This window comes from Maylandia zebra, linkage group LG4 (genome assembly GCF_041146795.1).
Source record: "Maylandia zebra isolate NMK-2024a linkage group LG4, Mzebra_GT3a, whole genome shotgun sequence".
NCBI classification, from domain to species: domain Eukaryota; kingdom Metazoa; phylum Chordata; class Actinopteri; order Cichliformes; family Cichlidae; genus Maylandia; species Maylandia zebra.
The window spans coordinates 13610987-13630603 of NC_135170.1; the positions used below are offsets into that span (position 1 = coordinate 13610987).

The 19617-nt window shown below is 41.3% G+C and overlaps 1 protein-coding gene across 2 annotated transcripts in view; it reads right to left on the reverse strand.

Annotated features, from left to right (window-relative positions):
* The window catches only part of LOC101483114 (protein shisa-8), a 128051-nt gene extending 121680 nt beyond the window's left edge, over window positions 1-6371 (reverse strand). The window contains exons 1-2 of one of the 2 annotated variants that reach the window (XM_004560786.4): window positions 5584-6371; window positions 3200-3839 (exon numbers count right to left, since the gene is read on the reverse strand). In XM_004560786.4, the coding sequence (XP_004560843.1) occupies window positions 3200-3765 (566 nt within the window). In that variant the 5' untranslated portion in view covers window positions 3766-3839; window positions 5584-6371. Of the gene's footprint in view, window positions 1-3199; window positions 3840-4261 lie in introns of both variants that reach the window. The other variant, XM_004560785.4, reaches the window with a different exon arrangement.
* Window positions 6372-19617: the final 13246 nt, after the last annotated feature.

A 19617-nucleotide genomic window follows, 5' to 3' on the forward strand; every position in this document is an offset into this window, starting at 1 on the left:
TTTTACATTCTGAGCATAAACCAAACAACAAGCCCTCATTCCAAAATGCAAAGATGCAAGTAACATGGGCCTACAGCAAACATAAAAAAAAAAAAACAGTTTATTACAGTTACATTTACATCTTCTTCAGTACTGTGCACACTGTCTCACTACAATAGCTTAATAGGATACTTGATTAAATTTTGTTTTTCTGAACTTTTCTATTTCAATATAAGAATGATAAGTTTAAGTACACAGGCAAAATATTGGATAATTATTATTCGGTTCAGAAAATGTATATTATGACATAAAAATATATATTTCATTTAAGAAAAAGGTATACAGTATTGTCTCTAAGATAAATAAATACATTATGGCATATAAAATATCTGATAAAAGAAGAAGATGTGACATGTTCACTGACTTGCTGTGAACCGGAAACTATATACCTCATCATAGAAACAACCTGATAGCCTGACAGTACCAACAGTATCAGTATTTGCTATGATACAGCTATTAACTGTGATAAATGTGCAAAAACTACAGATCTGTTGCTTTCTGTTGCAAATCTGTGGCCATCCACATAAACATAAATTCACATTAATCAGAAATAAGAGAAGAATTATTCATAACACAAGGGAAAAGACCCAGGGAAACCGAGTTAACGATAAAAACCGATAAAAACCCTGAAAACCATAAATTTCACAGCCGAGCCTCAACTCTCATAACTTGGTATCAAACAACTTACGGACCAGTACCGGTTGATGGCCTGGGGGTTGGGGACCGCATAGAAACACATTGAGCTCATCCACACAGACTGACTCAGATGTATTGCACCATGTTGGCAATCGGTGTGAGAGTGATTCCAGTCACTCCAAGTCAAAACGTGATTGGTCAGACTAGACAACCTGGGCAATGGCTTTGCCTTTGCAAATGTACAATTGGTCACCATAACTACTCCAAATGGGTTGGCGAATGCAAAACAATTCACAGCAATTACCGGCAACCCCTTATTTTTGCTGGTCTCAAGGAGGTTATCCTATGTTTACTCTTAAAGGGAGTGAAACATTAGACGAGATAATGTGATGTTGCTGTAGTATCTAAAAATCTTCTGTTGGTTGTCTATGTAACAATACGTATATACTGTATGCAGTACTGGTCTTGGCTGATATTAGCTTTGTTTACTGATATCAGCCTAACAGAAAGCAGTGGATGATGTTTATCTGCTGTGTTGATTTATGTCTGGCAAAACTGTGACGAAAAGTAGAAATACTTTAAAACAGTTAAATTACTTTTATAATGAGTATGTTTCCATCTCCTGGCATAACATAGGAAACAAAACCCTAAACTGACAAAATGAGATATTTTATTTTAAAATGAGCCTACAATAATGAACAATCTAACTGGCACTTCTTTGATTTTGCTTTTTTTGGAGGGAGTAAGTGGTTTTGCTTGTTTGTTAATAAAAATGCTGAAAATGAATATTAATTATTTTAATCTGGGGTGATATTTGCTTAGACTTAGAAAATTGACTTGATTGTTTTTTTTAAATAAATTTTGCATTACATGAAAAATTTGCACTATTACCATGAAGCTGTTTGCTTTATTATAGGATGGACAGTTACAGTAAATACCATGTGATCAACCTATGTCACTTCTATTCTGCCGATTAAAGGGATACACGTAACATTTCTGAACATTTATTTTCACATTATGCCTTGAATGTGGTGAAGACAGTCAACCAGATTTCCGAAGGATTTCTCAAATAATCCTTGGACTAAAGAATTCAAATTCACGCAGTTGTTTGATTCGGGTAATAAAATGTGCCAAGCGATGCCATCTTTCATTGTGTTATTGGTGGCATGGTGCAGTTTAACATTAACAAGTGCTGATGTCTACTGCTTCTTCCTTCTCCTCCTCTTCTCCTCTTCATCATGCTTTGGGGAGGTTGAGAGGAAACGCGGCGATGACAGGATTTTAAAGAAGCTCTTACTCTTAACACCCAACAGGCTATCCGGTCAAACCAAGCACTCCCTCTCTCTCACACACCCACACATCCACGCACATACACCCACCCCCACCCCCACCCGTTCTCTGTACTAGAATTAGCCACTGGCTGCATTCCAGTCAGATCCGCTCAATATTCCACCCTTCCAAAAAAAAAAAAAAAAAAAACTCTCTCTTCTCATTGCTCTCTGGAGGCCACACATTGCCACAGTCATAGTTGTGTCACAGCAATCAATCACCCATCAATGTGAAACAGCTACACTGATGCAGAGAAAACACAACGCAACCTCACTGTCATTTCCTCCGAAATCATCTGTCCTTTAGAATCTCCATCCTGCTGCCTGACCTCCATCCTGTGGTCTTTCGCTCTTTCCCACCCTATCACCATATCCATTGCTCCCTCGTGGTTGCAAACTTCACACCCATTATCACCTCACTGTGATTCACTCACTTTATTCATTACCGAGCTGGTGACCTTCTCAGCCATGTGTTTTCCCATTTCACATATGTTGAGAATAAATACTTGAACATTCAGAGAATGACTTGGACATGGAGATGGGATGTTATGGCTGTGAATTGAAATGAGTTTCAAAGACATGTTTGCAAATAAGCAGGGTTATTCTCACAGAAAAGAAACTTTCCTCTTTTTCTGTGATACAACTCCATAGTTTGACATTTCTCTCTGGCTGAGAGCACAGGAACCCCACCCATCATCAAAATCGTTGTTTGCAAGAAGCAACCAATCAGGAAAACGCTGTCTTAAAGGGAGTGCTGTCTAAAAGAGAGAGGATACTAGGTAGGGAGTTGCACAAATACCCAGTCATGCAAAGCTACGCTAGTAGATTTAGTGGATAAAATGTAGAGCTGGAAATTACCAAAATGAGTCTAATAAAATTTGGTTGCACTGCTACTTTGGTTCTGTTGGAGTTGCATGCTAGCCCTATAGTCTGCTAAAATCAGAACCAACTTATTGTCTGAATATGTAGGTGTGGCCAGTAGAAGGTTAGCTTAGCTTCACATAGAGAATACTACCCAGAAAAGCAGCTTTGTTAACTGGCTGCTAGCTTTAGCAACTTTAAAGACATTTATCTCTCATTTGGCAAAAAACTTAATTTCCTCAAAAATATTTTTACTTAACTCTTTAGTCGATGCCCAGTATCATTCATCTATTGCATATCACTTCATTCATTGTTTTACTTTTCTCAGTTCCTACCTAGAGTTGGTCATGTCGGTCTGCCCTCCTTGACTCTTCTCCAGCCCAAGTTTGGTGAAAATCCCCACCAGCACCATGATGGCCACCACTCCACAGATAATATACACAATCATGTGGGTCCGATCCCGGTCCGGTTCCTCCTGGGCTTCTGTAACAGGTGCCACCGGTCGTCCCGTGTTTGCCCACACAGGTGTGTCATAATTTGAACAGGATGTCTGATCCAAACTGTGGATTTTGAACTGGCAGCAGAAGCGGTAGAAGCAGGATCCGCAACAGAACAGGTAGATACCTGCGTTACAGTTAAAAGGTGGGTCCCACTGGCCCATCACATCATAGTAACCCCAACAGCGGTTATCCCCAGTCGGACCTGCTTGCTCCTCTGTGTCTGGTGTCGGGGTTATTAGCGCTGCTTCTGGTGACGTAGATGGTTCTGTTGTCTGGTTGTTGGAAGAGAACTGCGCCAAAGCCTGACCTGACGGCTGAAAGTTCAGACCTCCCAGAGAGATCAAACCCAGGAGGACGGCTAAAGATAAGTTCACCAAGAGTGGATGAATGATGGCAGCCATCTTGGTCTTACTCCAGTATCTTGTGATGTTAGTCCTGATGTGTAAGAGTTAATGACAGTTCCAACTGAAAGCACCTAGGTGTTAGAAATAAAAGAAATAGAGAGTTAAATATCCTCCTTGCCCAGAGCTGTTAGTTATAGCAAATAAATGAATCTTTTTGCTGTGCAAGCAGTGCAACTTAATGAGATACAGTATCAGTGAAACAGGAAGCTGAAGAGGAGAGATCAAGAGATTTTTCCCAGAGTGATAATCTGAAGAAGCATTTTAAAAAAGCCTTCATTAACTAGTTATTAAAATTCCGATTTACAGAAAACTAAACTGTCACTGTGGGAGCAGAACAAGTGAGGAAAAAGAATCTCCCATTTTAACATGCTCCTAGCTAAAGTAAACGTGGGCCCTTGTGAGCGGAAACTCACATGCAGAGACACACGATAGTCCTCGGCAGTTAAATACGTGTAGGTGTGTGTGTCAAAGCGCATTCTAAAATTTCTGTCACCTTTTACAAAGCCATATGTCATCAGCAGACAGCAGAGGCGGTTGTAGACAAATCCAAAGCTGGTGGCTTGGAGGGAATCCAGTTTAGGAGGCCGCGTTACCTACGGATGAACTCGCCTCTGGCATTTCTGACAGTAAGCTCCCCCGCAGAGTGAACGAATAATCCGCAAAAAGTGGGAAGTCTGGGGTCCTGATGTTGCTAGCTGTAAAGGCAGATATCTCTGAAACCTGCAGGCAGTCATGGGTTCCCAACTTTTCACTCCAAAGATGGACTCATATTCCGGTGTGGGGAAAAAACTCTAATGCTCGGCAATGGAGCCAAATCAGTTGCGATATCATTAAAAAGAAAGAAAAGGGAATAAAAAAACTCTGATCAATAGTTTTTCACTTAAGTTGTCTTCGTCACCCACTACTCCCTCTTGAGATTTAACTTGCATCCATCATCCTCTTACTCTCACCGTCGGCGCTCACAGAAAGCTTTTTTATTTTTGTAGTGGGCATCTTTTTGCTGTCACCTGAGTCCACTTTGGTGGGTGTTTACTTCCTCTCCTAGAAGCGCAGCTCCAGTCTTTCATCCACTGAAGTTTTTGTATTGTTAAATATTCAGCTTTTATGACTAAAGACAGTATTGGATAGTTCCTTTCTATTTCCAGTCAGAGCCAACAGGTAACAACAGCTGTTCTGTTTTTTTGGGGAAATTACTCCAGGGTCTCGTCAAGCTAAAATCCTGTGGTGATTACAGTCCAAAAGCGTCCCTCTTGCACCTGAGGCGTGTTTTCGCGTACACGTAATCTCACATTCACTTTGTGAACACATACAGCTCCAATCCCCCTGGTGATAGCACACTGTCAGTGTCAGTCTCTTTTAAGCGACCCACAAGAGTCCAGTGGTTTTTCGTGCTCTGCGGGCACCGGGCTCCTGTTGCTGCTGCTCTGTGTGTGCTCCACTGAAACCCCTCCTCTCCGTGGATCCCAGGGTCTCTAACAGACCCAGGACACCAGCTGGGTACTCTGTCTATCAGCCCGCTCAGTCCTGCCCTTCAAGTGCTTAGGCGAGGAGAGATGAGAGAGAGGGGGGGAGAAAGGGGAGGGCTGATGTTGTGATCTTAATGTCTTGGTGCTGCTGCAGCCGAGACTCTGGAGTAGCCGTGAGAAAGATAAACCTGTCGGAAATACTTGACCAGGAGTGGAGTGGTTTGTTCTTTAATGGCTGTGTCTGCTCCTGTGTTTGGCTCAGTCTTTTCTTTTCTTTCTTTACACTCTGATCTCGCTCTATCTTCTCTATTTTATAATTTTCTCTTTTTCTGTCTCTTCCACAACTTACCTTACTGTTTGCCCACAGCCTCTAAGTAGGGCTGTTTGTTGTTGCTGAGGAAATATCACTGTGAGGTCAGAGAGCCCGTGGACTGCCCTTTGCACTTTCAGCCAGCGCACTTGCACGAGCCTTGCTGGAATAAATATTCCCGCAGCCCAGCTGGATGACAAAGACAAGTGGAGATGCGACAGCCAAACAGCAGAGTGGCACCGAGGGCAGATCAAAAAATATCCTGTTTTCAAAAGAAGCCCCCTTTTGGAAATATAGAGCTGCGTGCAGCAGAAGAGCTTCGCTCTTGCTGGTTCAACTATTCAGTTGGCAGGTTTTTCAATTTTTCCGTTAGCATCAATGTATATATATTTTTTTTTAATTTGTCTTTTTTCCCCACTGAGAACAAAAAAAAAAGAATGAATTACAAAAAAGCTTAAAGCATTAATATGCAACAGTTTTTAAGCAAATGTTGCACATTATCCCCCAATTTTCATACATTTTGCTGTCAATTAAGTCCTTTGTCCGGCTGCAGCTTCTTTGAAAACAGGCATAATTTGATATATATGTATAGGAATTTTATATATATATCATATGTATGTGTTTTCACTGGTGATCTGCTTGTGGGATGCTCCAAACAGAAGTGAAGAGCAAAGGAGACGCTATAAATGCTCTTTTTATTCCATGTTTCCCCGTTGTTGTTGTTGCTGCTGCTTCCTCATCAGTGTGTATTCCATCCTTTCCTCGTCGCCTCACTCTGCTTGCAGCGGGTGTATCCCGTCCACTGGTGATGCTCGCAGTGCTGCTGCTGCTGCTGCTCTGGCAGGACCAGATGACAATATCCCGCGCACTCTCGCTCTCACTCCTCCCTCTCCCAAGTCACTCCTCCCTCTTTTGCTCACTCCTCCCCTCCTTCTCAGCATCTCTCTCTCTCTCTCTCTCTCTCTCTCTCTCTCTCTCTCTCTCTCTCTCTCTCTCTCTCTCTCTCATACACACACACACATACACACACACACATCCATACTCACTCATATCTTTTGTGCGCAAATGAACACAGCTCCCGCTTGCTGACTCTCCCTTTCACTCTCCTCCTCCCTCCCTCATTATGTGTCACTGACACTCTCTCCCTCTCTCTTTTTCCCTCCTCCTGATTTTTCCTGTGTTTTTGTCTCGGCCTCGTCAACACTCACTCTTTGTCCCTTTTGTTTCAGGTTACCTCTATTTCTGTCCTTTTTCATCTCCGTTTGCCTTTTGTCTTTCTAACCTTTTCAGTTTCTTTTATCTATGTCCGGTGCCCTGTGCCTGGGTTTTCATTCTTCCATTGTTCCTATGCTTTATCCACTCTCTTTGCCCATTTTTCCATGGTTCTCCCTCCTCTGTGCTGTTTTCCTTTTTCCAAAATGCCACAGTTCAACATATAGGAAGAATTGATGCTGACTGAGCAGCACGTTGTAATGTGCAGGAATGCTGGTGTGTTCATCTGCAATGTGTGCGTGTTTGTGCCTCAGCGTAATTACTGCGCTAATACCTCTGCACAGTTCGTCTTTGTGTGAGCATGTTTGGACCATGCGTGGCACTGCAGTCTATTAGGGCTGATTTAGGGAAAGAGCGAGCGGTGGTTGAAGTGAGAAAGAGAAGTAAAGAAGAAAGGAAGGAAGGAAGGAAGAGGAAACAAGACTTAGATAAACAGAGAGGAAGGAGAAGGAGGAGGCAGGAAGAGAGAGAAAAGAGGGGAGGAGAGAAGAGGACAGCGGCTGCCAAAGAAAGAGGGTGGCTTGACAGAATAGAGCAGGGGGAGGGAAAGAGAAGAGGAATTATCATAGGAAAGGGAGGGGGATTAAGAAACATGGAGAAAGCTAGTGGAATAGGAACTGACAGAGGGATAGTAGGAGTGAGGGAGGGAGCGAGAGATATACATAGGAAGGGAGCAGACAGGTAGGAGGAAAACCATCTCAAGGGAAGGTGACATTGGGCGTGGAGAGAAAGAAACAGGAAAGGCAGGAGAGGAACAGGGACGGACAGTCTCCAAGAAAATTTCCAGGATGAACTGAAGAGAGATGGCGAAGCAGACGATTATGAATTTTAAATACTTACAGATTTAATGCGGAATGTGAGCCAGATTTTTAAAGAAGCAAAAGAAGTAGTGCCTTTGGGTCTGGCTTTGAAGGGCCCAAGCATCATCATTTTTGCATAAAAGCTTTAAAGCTTTCCTATACTTTCCTTCTCACCCCCTCTCTATTTTATCTTTGTTTATCTTCTTATCATCCATTTTCTTTTCCCCTCTCTCACACATTCACTACAGACTCTTGTGTTTGAGTCACGCTATCCTTTGTTTTTTTTCTCTTTTTTTTGCCCCTGCAAGCCCAAGGCTCATGTTCTCTTGCTGTGTGTACTCTGTCCAACCCTCTCGGCCTAAATTCGCTTAAAATCTCTGGCAAAGCGCGTCAGGAGTTATGTCAAAGAAACACACATGTGCCTACTTCAAAGGTACACGAAAACATTCATGCCGACACGCACGCTCCGGTGACTTCACACCACCGCTACGTGGCACAAATCAGCTAATCCTCCTCCTCCGTCCTCCTGTCTGGCAGTGTCCTCAGCATATTTTCTCTCATTTAAAGAAGGTCATTAATTAAAAGGAAAGAAAAAAAAATTCAAAGTCAGTGTGATTGAAAGCTTGGTGTGCTTTCAGATAGGCAAGATGCTGCTTTTCAGTGGTCAGAAAGGCAGTGAGACATAGGTGCACAGCGTGTTGGCTGAAGAGCAGGACAGGAGGCAAAGAGGGATGAAAATGGATGAAGAGGTACAAAGATGGCCCCAGGGGAACGATGGCGGGCAGAGAACAGATTGAATGGGAGATCTTAAATCACTTCACTTTCTCTCTTCTTTTCTGCATGGCTATGGTCTGACAGCACGCAGACTCCCATTTCTGCATTGCATAGCTTTGCTCTTTGGTGATGTTACCTAGGATGCATACGCATGTATTATTTTCTCCCTTAACAAGGACAGCCTTACAGTAACATTTAAGGACCTTTGTGTCAGATACTGAGAATGCCAGCGCACACATTTGTGCTCTACAAAAGACATTTGATTTACAGAAAGTTACAATGCACAAAAGTCAACAGCATGAATGTGTTGATTGAACAACTTGAACACATCTCTGCAGAACTGCCGTGTTACAGTTTGGGTGAGTCTGCTCAGGTAACCTTGGGTTCCAATAAAGTAAATTTTGTACTCAGATGCTGAAGATGCCAATTTTTTGTAACCGCATGGATTTTTGGGTTTAATTATCAACTACCATACAGATGTGCGTTAAGTGGACAGACCATCAGTTCAGGTCTGCGAACTAAAACTCTCCTTAGCATTAATTAGATATAGCAGTGTATGTAAAATAAGTTCACCGTGCTGATTAAAAACGTTCCATTCTTTTAATGTAGCACGATGTTTTATTCTGGGAAAGTAAGCACAGTGATTTAGTCAAATAACAGCAGTTTTCATTTAATCACTTAACCTTATTCATTCATGCAAACTCACTCATTGCTCACTGCTTGAAGTTTCTCTTTCCCTTCCAACCAACAGCTCTTTTTGTTTGCACTGTTTCACAGCGAACAGTAATCAGGGCAGTTTGTGTAAAACATGGAAATCAGCTTTTGATTGGAGACAGTTAGCTTAATGCAAACTTGTCAGACTTTAGGAAAATTTGCAGCCTGATTGTTTCCAATCGTACAAATAAGCTACTTAGTTCAGTTACACTAGAGTAGAAACAGGATGGCAACGTCCTTATGATTAGTGGAAAAAATTAGTGGAGTGTTGCCCAGTGATTGTGTTGGTTTTTCTTAATTGGAAGGAGTTAAGAGAGTTTGGGACCAACTGGTTGATAGTGCAACACCCACAAGCTCAGAGCGAACACTTTCAGAGTCGCCAGCCGCGCACACATCAGCAGCACCACAAGACCTTCATTCTTGTTTTAAGCCAGCGAGGCGTGATTGTGGATGCCGCTCAGGTGCGTCCACCTCCCCCGCAGCCGCAGGCCACGCCCTCCACATTTACTAATACCTTACTAATGCTTAAAAGTGTGACATTATTATAAAGTGCTACCAAAAAGAATTCCATGTCACCTTTACTTTGTGCTATATATTTCATTTAAGGAATCTTAAATTCCTTAAAATAGTCTTTGCAAAATTTGTAAAATAGTCTTTGCAGACAAATAATATAAAGTCTTTCACTCATTTCATTGTGTCTGCATGATGGATGTGAAACTGGAAGCAAAATAATCAACAGCTGTCGGTGCGTCTTTGTGAGCTGGATGAATACGCTGACATGCTGTACAGGCTCGCTTTCATGGGCGTCTGAGTCAGTGTCACTGCAGCACACATGCAGCACTCTTTGCAGATGATTTCTTCTTAGGGAACATTATTTGTGTTAAATCAAAAGTATTTGCAGACAACAGATGATGATCCGCTTCGAGGGACAAGCGCTTCACCTTCTGTTGTGCCAGGCGTTTGATTTTTGTTGCATGTCTGCCTTTTTGCATAGTGTTACTTATCCAGAAAATTGCAGGAAACTTCAAGCTGCACAGTGCAGAGAAGAGCTGTGACCGGCACATGCCGGCATGTGGCAGGTCCTGGTTTAGGGAGCACTCGATTTGCTTTTACTTTGGGTTTTAATCAGCAGAGCACACATTTTCATTATTGCTCCAGAATGCTCATTTGTTTGTCGGTTTGTTTGTTGGTGGTCAATAAAATTAGACATGAGTGCAGTCCACAGTGAAAGTTACATATTTTTGAAAAAATTCATAACATCTGGTTCAAAGTTTTTTTGTTACTGGTAGCTCCGGTTTGCATTGTATAAACAGGAACTGCTGCTATAGTGAAATGAACCTAAGTCCATCAGAAGGATCATTTTCAAAGACAGCAGAAATGTCATCTCTTCTCACTTTTCTCTTTGCCTCTATCTTTTCATCCTCCTCGCTTTTCACTCTTCCCCTCTTTTTCTCCCTTACGTTCCTCATCATTCACTTCCGTTCTTTACTTTCTCTTCCTTCCCTTTTCTTCACCCTTTGGAAAATTTCATTTCAAATTTAAGGAGGATAGAAGCGTTTCCTCAAAGCTAACCTCAGTTTTCATCTCTGTCACCTGCCATCTCCGCTGCCACTTCAAACCACGTCTCCTCTTTACTTTTACTTTATCCTTTCCTGAGTCTGTCTCCATCTCTCACCTCACTTTCTTTCGTATCATCTCATCAAACTGTCTCCCGTGTCTCTCAGATTCCAGTGCATGTGCAGCACCACGCCACTCCTGTCAGTTCCACTCTGTTTTTCCTTGTAATGTAGCATTCTTTCGGCACCGTGTCACTCCTCTTTTGCTTGCTATAGCTAGGCATCCTTCCTTTAGTCTCTCACTGTCACTGACTGTCACTCCCAAAGGATTGTTTCAGGGCAGAGTAAATGGATGGAGATACATGACAGCAAGTCAGGCCAGGCCATGAGAGGATGCACGGAAAAACAGATACTCCAAGTTACACAAATTCAAACCACCATGAGCAGTTATTCGGCCTGAGCTAACAAACTCAGTTTACTTCAGTTTACTATTACAGCTAGTTTTCTACTTTTTTTTTTTTCCAGTTTTCAGTTTTTAATATCAAAAATAAGACATTTTAGACTGTCTCGCTGGAGGTTTAAATGTCTTTCTCTGCTCTCATCATTGCAGTTCTCTTTAAATAAAATTTTTATTTGCAGAATGCGTCTCAGATCCCTCTGGGGGTTGCATCAGGAAGGGAATCCGATGTAAAAATCTGCCAAATCAAATATACGGAATTACCGCTGTGGCGACCGCTCGTGAATAAGAGAGCAGCCGAAAGTATTTTTTTTCTTCTTTTCTTTTTTAGTTGAAGAATCTCCCATGTGGACCAGCTGGGTCTAATTCCCAGCTGTGGCCCCTTTCGTACTGTGATCACTGTTTGTGTGGAGAGCTCGCCCTGTCTGTCTGCGCTGTAAGGAGAGCCCTGTGCTAAACTCACATTAACAGTGTGGATCAGTTTCAGTTTCACACACACACACACACACACACACACACACACACACACACACACACAGAGTATATGCTATATTTGATGATTTTTTTTTTTCGAGAAATGCAAACCATTTTGAACCTATTTACCTTTTGACGCAGTTCAGTTTTTGTATGATTTGCAGATTAACATCATCCTGTCCGGCTTCCAGCAAAAAACCACATTCATCCTTCGGGCCAACAAGGTTCTAGTTAACAGCACTTTTTTTTAGAAATGGCAATAAACAGATGCTTCATCTATTAAACTATATGTTTTGTATAAACATCATCCCACAACTATGAAAGCATTGTTGAGCAACATGCTAACTATAGAAGTATCGACACTGACTGCCTGACTTTGAGGGGCTGTACAAGCCAAAATTCATTCTTTCACTCACACACACATACATTCTTCTGTCACATACATATATTTTCACTCTCACATAGTTTTATTTTAATTTTTATATTTAGATATTGTTATTCTCATGTACACATATTTAACACACACATTGCAATATTGTGCTCTCTTATACATGTATTTCAATGTACATATGTACAAATTTTCACTCTAACATGCAGGCATTTTCATTTATGCATTCCTACATTTTGCTCCCATTTAAATGCATTCAATATGCATTTAATCTCACAAATAATATATGTATGTAAGAAGAGAATGTATGTGAATGAAAGAGTATAGTGGAAACGTAAGGCTGGGTGTCTGTACCGCTGTGATTGGCTGAGAAGCACGCACGGGTCACTTTCAAGTGTCTGACAGCATGGAGGGGGGAGAAGAAACTTGAGTTCTTCAGCAAGCTATCGGGGTGTTAAGAAATATTTTATCATCTCCTGAAACGGTCACATCGTTGTCCTCGTCACTTGATCGAGATGGGACGGGCTCAACTGCACCCAGTGTTACCCACAGCACAGTGGAAAGTGAGATGAGGGAACTTTTTAGACCAGCTAACATCCAGGTAGCTTCAACAAGCCAAGTAGCTACACGGAGTTCGACTGGAGTGGGGCAGTCGTTTAAGGTGTTATTTTTGTGACACTATTATGAGTGCACGTAAAAAAAAATTGCAGGTGCAAGTGTTGCATTTTAAGGAGAAATTTATTTTGGGCGAAGAAAAGCTAAATTTGAGTGAACAAAATTCATTGCTGTGTGCAAAAAATGTATTTCAGTGTTTGCTATTATCCACACACACACACAATGTTGTTTTTGTTTTGTCTAACTTCTTTAGAACAGTTATATCCATCTGTCACAGACATGATTGATATATTACTCGCTATGCTTCAAAGTCAAAGCACACATCTTGTTTTTCTCTTGCAAATTTAAATCTGAAGACCTGACACGAACTGCTGTCAACACACTAAACACTTTACATCTACTTTAATGTAAATACAATAAAAGTAAAAAGTGAAATACACTATAGGGACAAAAGTTCTGGTCCACCTACTCATTATTCCTACAGGAGCTGCTCATGACATAGAAACCCACGTCAACAGTTTTATCAAGATGTTAATACCAGAGGATGCTTACTCTATTACTGATAAGCAAAATTTGGCCACTTTTATGAACCTCGGCGACTCCACTCCGTGCGACTCCGTGTGGCCAAGGCGAGAAAAAGTGACTTCTTAGTGACTGCTTCACAGTGGCATACATACATATCTATCTATCTATACACACACACACACACACACACACACACACACACACACACACACACACACACACACACACACACACACACACACACACAGACACACACACACACACACACACACACAGACACACAATAGCAGCCCCTCTTGCTCAGTTTTTGCACTTGCGCTTGCTCGCAATGTGTTGCTCGCGGTCTCAACATTTCTGCCCGTGCGCGCTCAACTCTTTCTGTACACCGTTATATTTGTGCCACAAAACCAGCCAATCACAGACTTGGATGCAAAAAAAATCTGATTGGCTGTTTTGGTCTCCAATCAGCTCGAAATGACGAAATGCAATATCCCAGAATCCATTTCGTCCAAAACTCAAACGAGGCAGTGGCGGAGGAACACAGAGTGGCGGAGTTTGAAATATTACTCTTTCTGGGTCACAAAAGAAACTTTTAAGATATTTTCATGCCAGAATGGTGCTGTGTAAACTTCAAATATCTGCTCGATTTATCGAGACATCACATATTTGCAAAAGTGCTCTAACGTTTTCGGAGATGCCAAAATAAATTTCTCCTTAAAATGCAACACTTGCACCTGCAATTTTTTTTTACGTGCGCTCATAATAGTGTCACAAAAATAACACCTTAAACGACTGCCCCACTCCAGTCGAACTCCGTGTAGCTACTTGGCTTGTTGAAGCTACCTGGATGTTAGCTGGTCTAAAAAGTTCCCTCATCTCACTTTCCACTGTGCTGTGGGTAACACTGGGTACAGTTGAGCCCGTCCCATCTCGATCAAGTGACGAGGACAACGATGTGACCGTTTCAGGAGATGATAAAATATTTCTTAACACCCCGATAGCTTGCTGAAGAACTCAAGTTTCTTCTCCCCCCTCCATGCTGTCAGACACTTGAAAGTGACCCGTGCGTGCTTCTCAGCCAATCACAGCGGTACAGACACCCAGCCTTACGTTTCCACTATACTCTTTCATTCACATACATTCTCTTCTTACATACATATATTATTTGTGAGATTAAATGCATATTGAATGCATTTAAATGGGAGCAAAATGTAGGAATGCATAAATGAAAATGCCTGCATGTTAGAGTGAAAATTTGTACATATGTACATTGAAATACATGTATAAGAGAGCACAATATTGCAATGTGTGTGTTAAATATGTGTACATGAGAATAACAATATCTAAATATAAAAATTAAAATAAAACTATGTGAGAGTGAAAGTGTATGTATGTGAACGAAGAATATATGTGTGTGAGAGTGAAAGAATGAATTTTGGCTTGTACGGCCCCTCATACCCTGACTGCTTTCAGTCAGACTATGATACAGAGATAAATTCCCAGCCCTGTTCCCCTGCGGTGAACATGTTTCAACGTCCTAACAAGATTTCTTACTCTTACAGTGTTTTCACACTTGTGGTGTTTAATCCCTTTCATTCAAACTCTAATTCATTAACAGACCAAAACAGCTGCATCAAGACCTCTGAACCTGAAAGTCACTGGATGTACAATGAACAAGGCAAAAGACATTACTGGCAAATATGGAGACAACAACAAGCTCAAATAAAACATGAATGCTTGGCTGCAATGCAGGTAACTAGTAGCGTGGAGTTATGAGAACTATGGTGAACTCCATAATAAAAGATCACTTTCTGACTATTTGTGGTAGCATTAACTAAATTTGGCTGTTATAGCTGATGATCAATGATCCGGTGTTCTGCTAATAACTGAACACCACTCTACATTCACTCAAACCAGATGCAATATACAAGCTTAACTCTTGACTGAGCAGCAGCAACTTGAAATTTGCTTGTTTCTGCAATAACTACAAAAGTACTGATTGAAAGCATAAGTATTGAGCTTGCACTGGCCCTTCATAGCATCAGTGCCTCGTGAGTTGGACTCTTCCAGTTGATAATGGATGACTGGACGGCTGCTCAGTGATCAATAATGAACGAACTGAGAACTCCTAATCATCCAACACGAGCACCAAGGGTCGAGAGCTAGTTGTAAAGTCAGCCAGTACAGAGAGCATTATCCTGCTGCGTCGCTACAGGAGGTCTAGGTCATTATTAGCTGTCTGCCTCTGTTTCCTCCTAATGCAGTCTGAATCCCCCGGACAGCCATCCACACACACACACACACACACACACACACACACATCCACAGTGTGTGTGAGTGTGTGTGCGTGTGTTTGTGTGTGTGTTTGTGTATGTGGCAATGGGGACAAACACAGTAACTCAATCACCCAGTCAGAGATGTGATCTGTCTTCGCTTGTGCCTCAGAAAGGGGTTAGAGTAAAGAGGGGTGTTGAAAGAATCTGTGTGTGTGTGTGTGTGTGTGTGTGTGTGTGTGTGTGTGTGTGTGTGTGTGTGTGTGTGTGTGTGTGTGAAAAAGATAATAAGGTCACCTACAGATGAACAAAGACGTTAGGGAAACTAATAAGGCAGGAGAGGCTGAAATAAAGAAGAGTTGATGCACAAATGTCAGAAGAGACCCCCAACAGACTTTAAATAGTTCATTAAACTTCCATCCATCTTAATCAGGTTCAGAGTTTTTAGACTTTGAGTGAAATTGATATCCACCTATGTGTTAATGTTTTAATGTGCTTTTCTTCAAGATAATTTAGTCTCTCATTTTGTGCATGTTGTCATTTTATGTGTCTTCGTTTTCATTATGCATCTCATAAAAGACCTCCAGGGTTTGTGTGTGTGCTTTCTACGTCCACCCATGTCATTTTGCATTTCTTTGTGGTCGTTTTTCATGTCTTCGTAACTCCCTCTCGTTTGAATCTTTTCGTTTTGGATGGAGCTAATGTCGACACTCCCCGACTTGCTCTCCCTGCTCCTCGGCTCTCTGTTTCTGTTAAACTTTTGTGACACAAAGCGGATTTGTGAAATCCACTAGACTTTCATTGCAGCTTAGTGATGTGTGCACGCACACGCACATGGCTGGAGGTGTAAAGTCATTAAATTAGCATGTTTGATAAGCTATGCAGTGTCAGGACTGTAAATCACATGCATTAGCACATGTGAAAAAAAATCTCTAACGAATTTGAAAGGATCTGTGCAGGCACTCGTTTGATTTTAGAGAACGTCTGTGTTTTGTATGTGAGTGAATCTGTGGCTTTCAGTGGATTAGCCTAGTTTAGGGCTGATGTTTTCATCACCCAGGCTCCTAAATTAAAAGAACCGCTTATGACATCACCATGCATCTCACAGTGCTTCTCCTCAGAGCTGTTTATCCAACTCTATATTTATCATCTTGCCACACTTCCAGAAACGCATTCCGGCTCTTGTGCAGTCTGTTACATACATGCCATAAAGAGCACATGAGCACCTGGAAGCTTTCATGAAGGAGGGTGAACCAGACCAAATCCCATATAGTGTGTAAATATGTAGCATATTGGAAAACAAATTGCCTCTGAAGGGATATTTTTCCTGATCTAATCTAAAATGTTCATGCTGAGATAGCACTATCAAAGTCAGGGCTTCCTCTTCTTTAAACTTCTTCAAAGGGAAACTAGAGTGAAGTAGGCTCATGGCAATGCCTGAGTTACTTTTTTTCCCTTCTCCGTAAGAGAGGTTAGATCAGAGCATGCTTAATGGTTGAGCTGTACACTGGAATATTCAAAATTACCCCCAAATAATTTAATGTATCCATTCAAATATTCATTCAGAGAGGTCCAACATATATAATTCAATGAGACAGACCCGATTTAGTCACGATATATATGTAATTAACAGTTCTAGGCAACATACTTTGCATACATCTGGTGTCAGTGAGCAGTAGGAGTCGAAGCATGTCTGCTTCTTATTGCTCTCAAATGATAAAGAGAAGCAAATACAGCTACTTAACCAAGAGTTTTATTCATTTCCTTAAAAAGATTTCTTTTTTTGTGTTTTTTATTTTTTACCAACAGTCTGGCAGCACATTGAGTGCATCAGAGCTTTCTTGGAACCATAGTTCTGATAAATCCCTGATGTTGACAACACATTTTCCCGACAGATGGAAAGCTTTGAAAACAGTTAGGCTACAGTCAAACCAGCTTGTGTCAAAGTGGATTAAAGTCCTACAAGGTGAAGTCTCCTTTTGGTGTTTCATATTGCGAACTCATTAGTCTTCAGAGCTAGAAACAGCGACAGAAAGGTTTTCTCTGTCGTCATCAAAGCCTGCTGCAGTGACCTCATTATCCCACTCAAGTTTCAAAGCTCTTCTGTAATGGGTTCATCGCAAGAACTATCTCGACCTATCATAAAAATCTGAATCAAAATGATGTCCTCATGTGTAGCGAACAGGAATATCTGAATCGCAGCTAAGGGAGAAAAAATTGCATCATTATTACATTTCAGTTTAATTCCCTGTAAATATGCTGGAATAGGTTGATACAGTTATTCCTTAAACAAGCTGAATAACTGTGAAACACTTAAAATGACCCACATGAATTTTTCCTGAGATTGCAGCTGCAATTTTCACCACAGACGCTTGCTTCAGCTGTACTACTGACACTTCAGTTTAGCCCTGAGTTGGAGTCATTTATGTTAGCAGTGCACAAGTCCATTTATCTGGTAGTAGTGTGACAGCATATCAGGTTGTATTAATCAGAATCAGAATCAGAATACTTTATTCATCCCGAGGGAAATTAGGGTTACAGCAGGCAGCACGCTAATGGCGCATGCGCACTTACAAAGGAACCTTCTGACCAACTTTACACAAACATCACATTGGGCAGACATGTCAGAAAGGTAGGCTGATAGGAAAAAACAACGAAAATACACTACATGAGGTAAGAGGAGGAGAAAAAAAACTCCACTCAGACTGAGCTCCTAGTGGGAATAGTCAATCCGTTTATTGTTGCAGATAGAGAATAGACAGATAAACCCAGATTTATAAAATAAAAGGTCACCACTGATGCACAGGTTGACAAAGCGCTTCTTTTTCCTTGTTTCTTTCACACCCCAGCCCGATCAATGGACAGTCAGATGCCCGACTGTCCATTGGAATGGTTCTCAGCAAGGTTCTTTGTTATAAGGAAGTTCTTTCTTCCCACCGTTACCTAGTGCCTGTTCTCATTAATACTGTAGCATCTTTACCTGACACTATAAAGCACCTTGGGGTGGCTGTCGTTGTGATTTGGTGCTATATAAATAAAACTGAAGAAAATTTAAAGGATGTTTGTTATGAAGCACAGGAAAAGCCAGCCAAAGACACAGACCGACAATGTGCACCAAAAGTGATGGCAAGCTACATTGTAGCCACAGCCACCCTGGGGCGCACTGACAGAGGCGAGGCTGCCAGACACTGGCACACAACGACCAAGACTGTCCAAGCAGGGGCTCGAACCGGCAACCTTCCGATTACAAGGCGAACTCCCAACTCTCGCCTAATAAGACATGTAACACAACAGGGTTTTTTCTTTTACAACATCTGGCTCAGGATGTATTTATTACTGATTACAATGGATGATTGCAGCCGACTGGTTATATCACAATCTACCCCTGACATGTATGAAACTGAGACCAAATTATGAAGAACAATTATTGTCTTATAACATCTGAACTGAGTGTGTGAAAGAAATGTTTAATAGAGATGACACTTATTTAACTTTTGAGGATATTTTTTGTGAGATTGCTAATGAGGCCTCCCCAAAGGATTGCAGTGTTTTGAAAATGAAGACAGAGAAAAATGATCCAGGCCACATCTGCGATAGAAAGGCAGATGCTTTTTTTTAATATGCAGACTTAACATCTCCCAGCGGGCTCAGTGCAGACACATCATAAAGGGCTGAATGTAACTGAACATGAAAAATAGTATTTCCTTTACAATAATATTTGCTTGACTTTATACTTGAGACATCTTTAAATAGCAATTCCCATTATTCCTATCACACATACTTCTGGTAGTTTTCACACCCAAACACAGCTTCACACAGAGACGCTTCCACCATATGTCATGTCTGTACAGTGTACAGTATGATGCTGGTGTAATGCTGTGAATGGGATGTGTCATATTTCACCAGCTTTCATTAACAGGAAGTTCAAAATGCATTAAATAAGCAGATGCATGCACAAACGAAGAGCTCGATTTGCATGCTGCGAGCCCTTAACTTATACAATCATTATTAGTCCTTAGCGGGCCATTGTTACATCTATAGTGACACTTGATGCAGAGATACAGTCAGCCAAAGCACGCATAAACTTTCTCTCATACAGAATAATGATCTGAATTTGACATCACCATAAAGGTTTATCGGAAATATAATCAATTGTGTATGAATTTCATTATCTTTGTCATTGCTAATGTAATCACACGATAGCCCGAGAGGACTGTAGCACAAT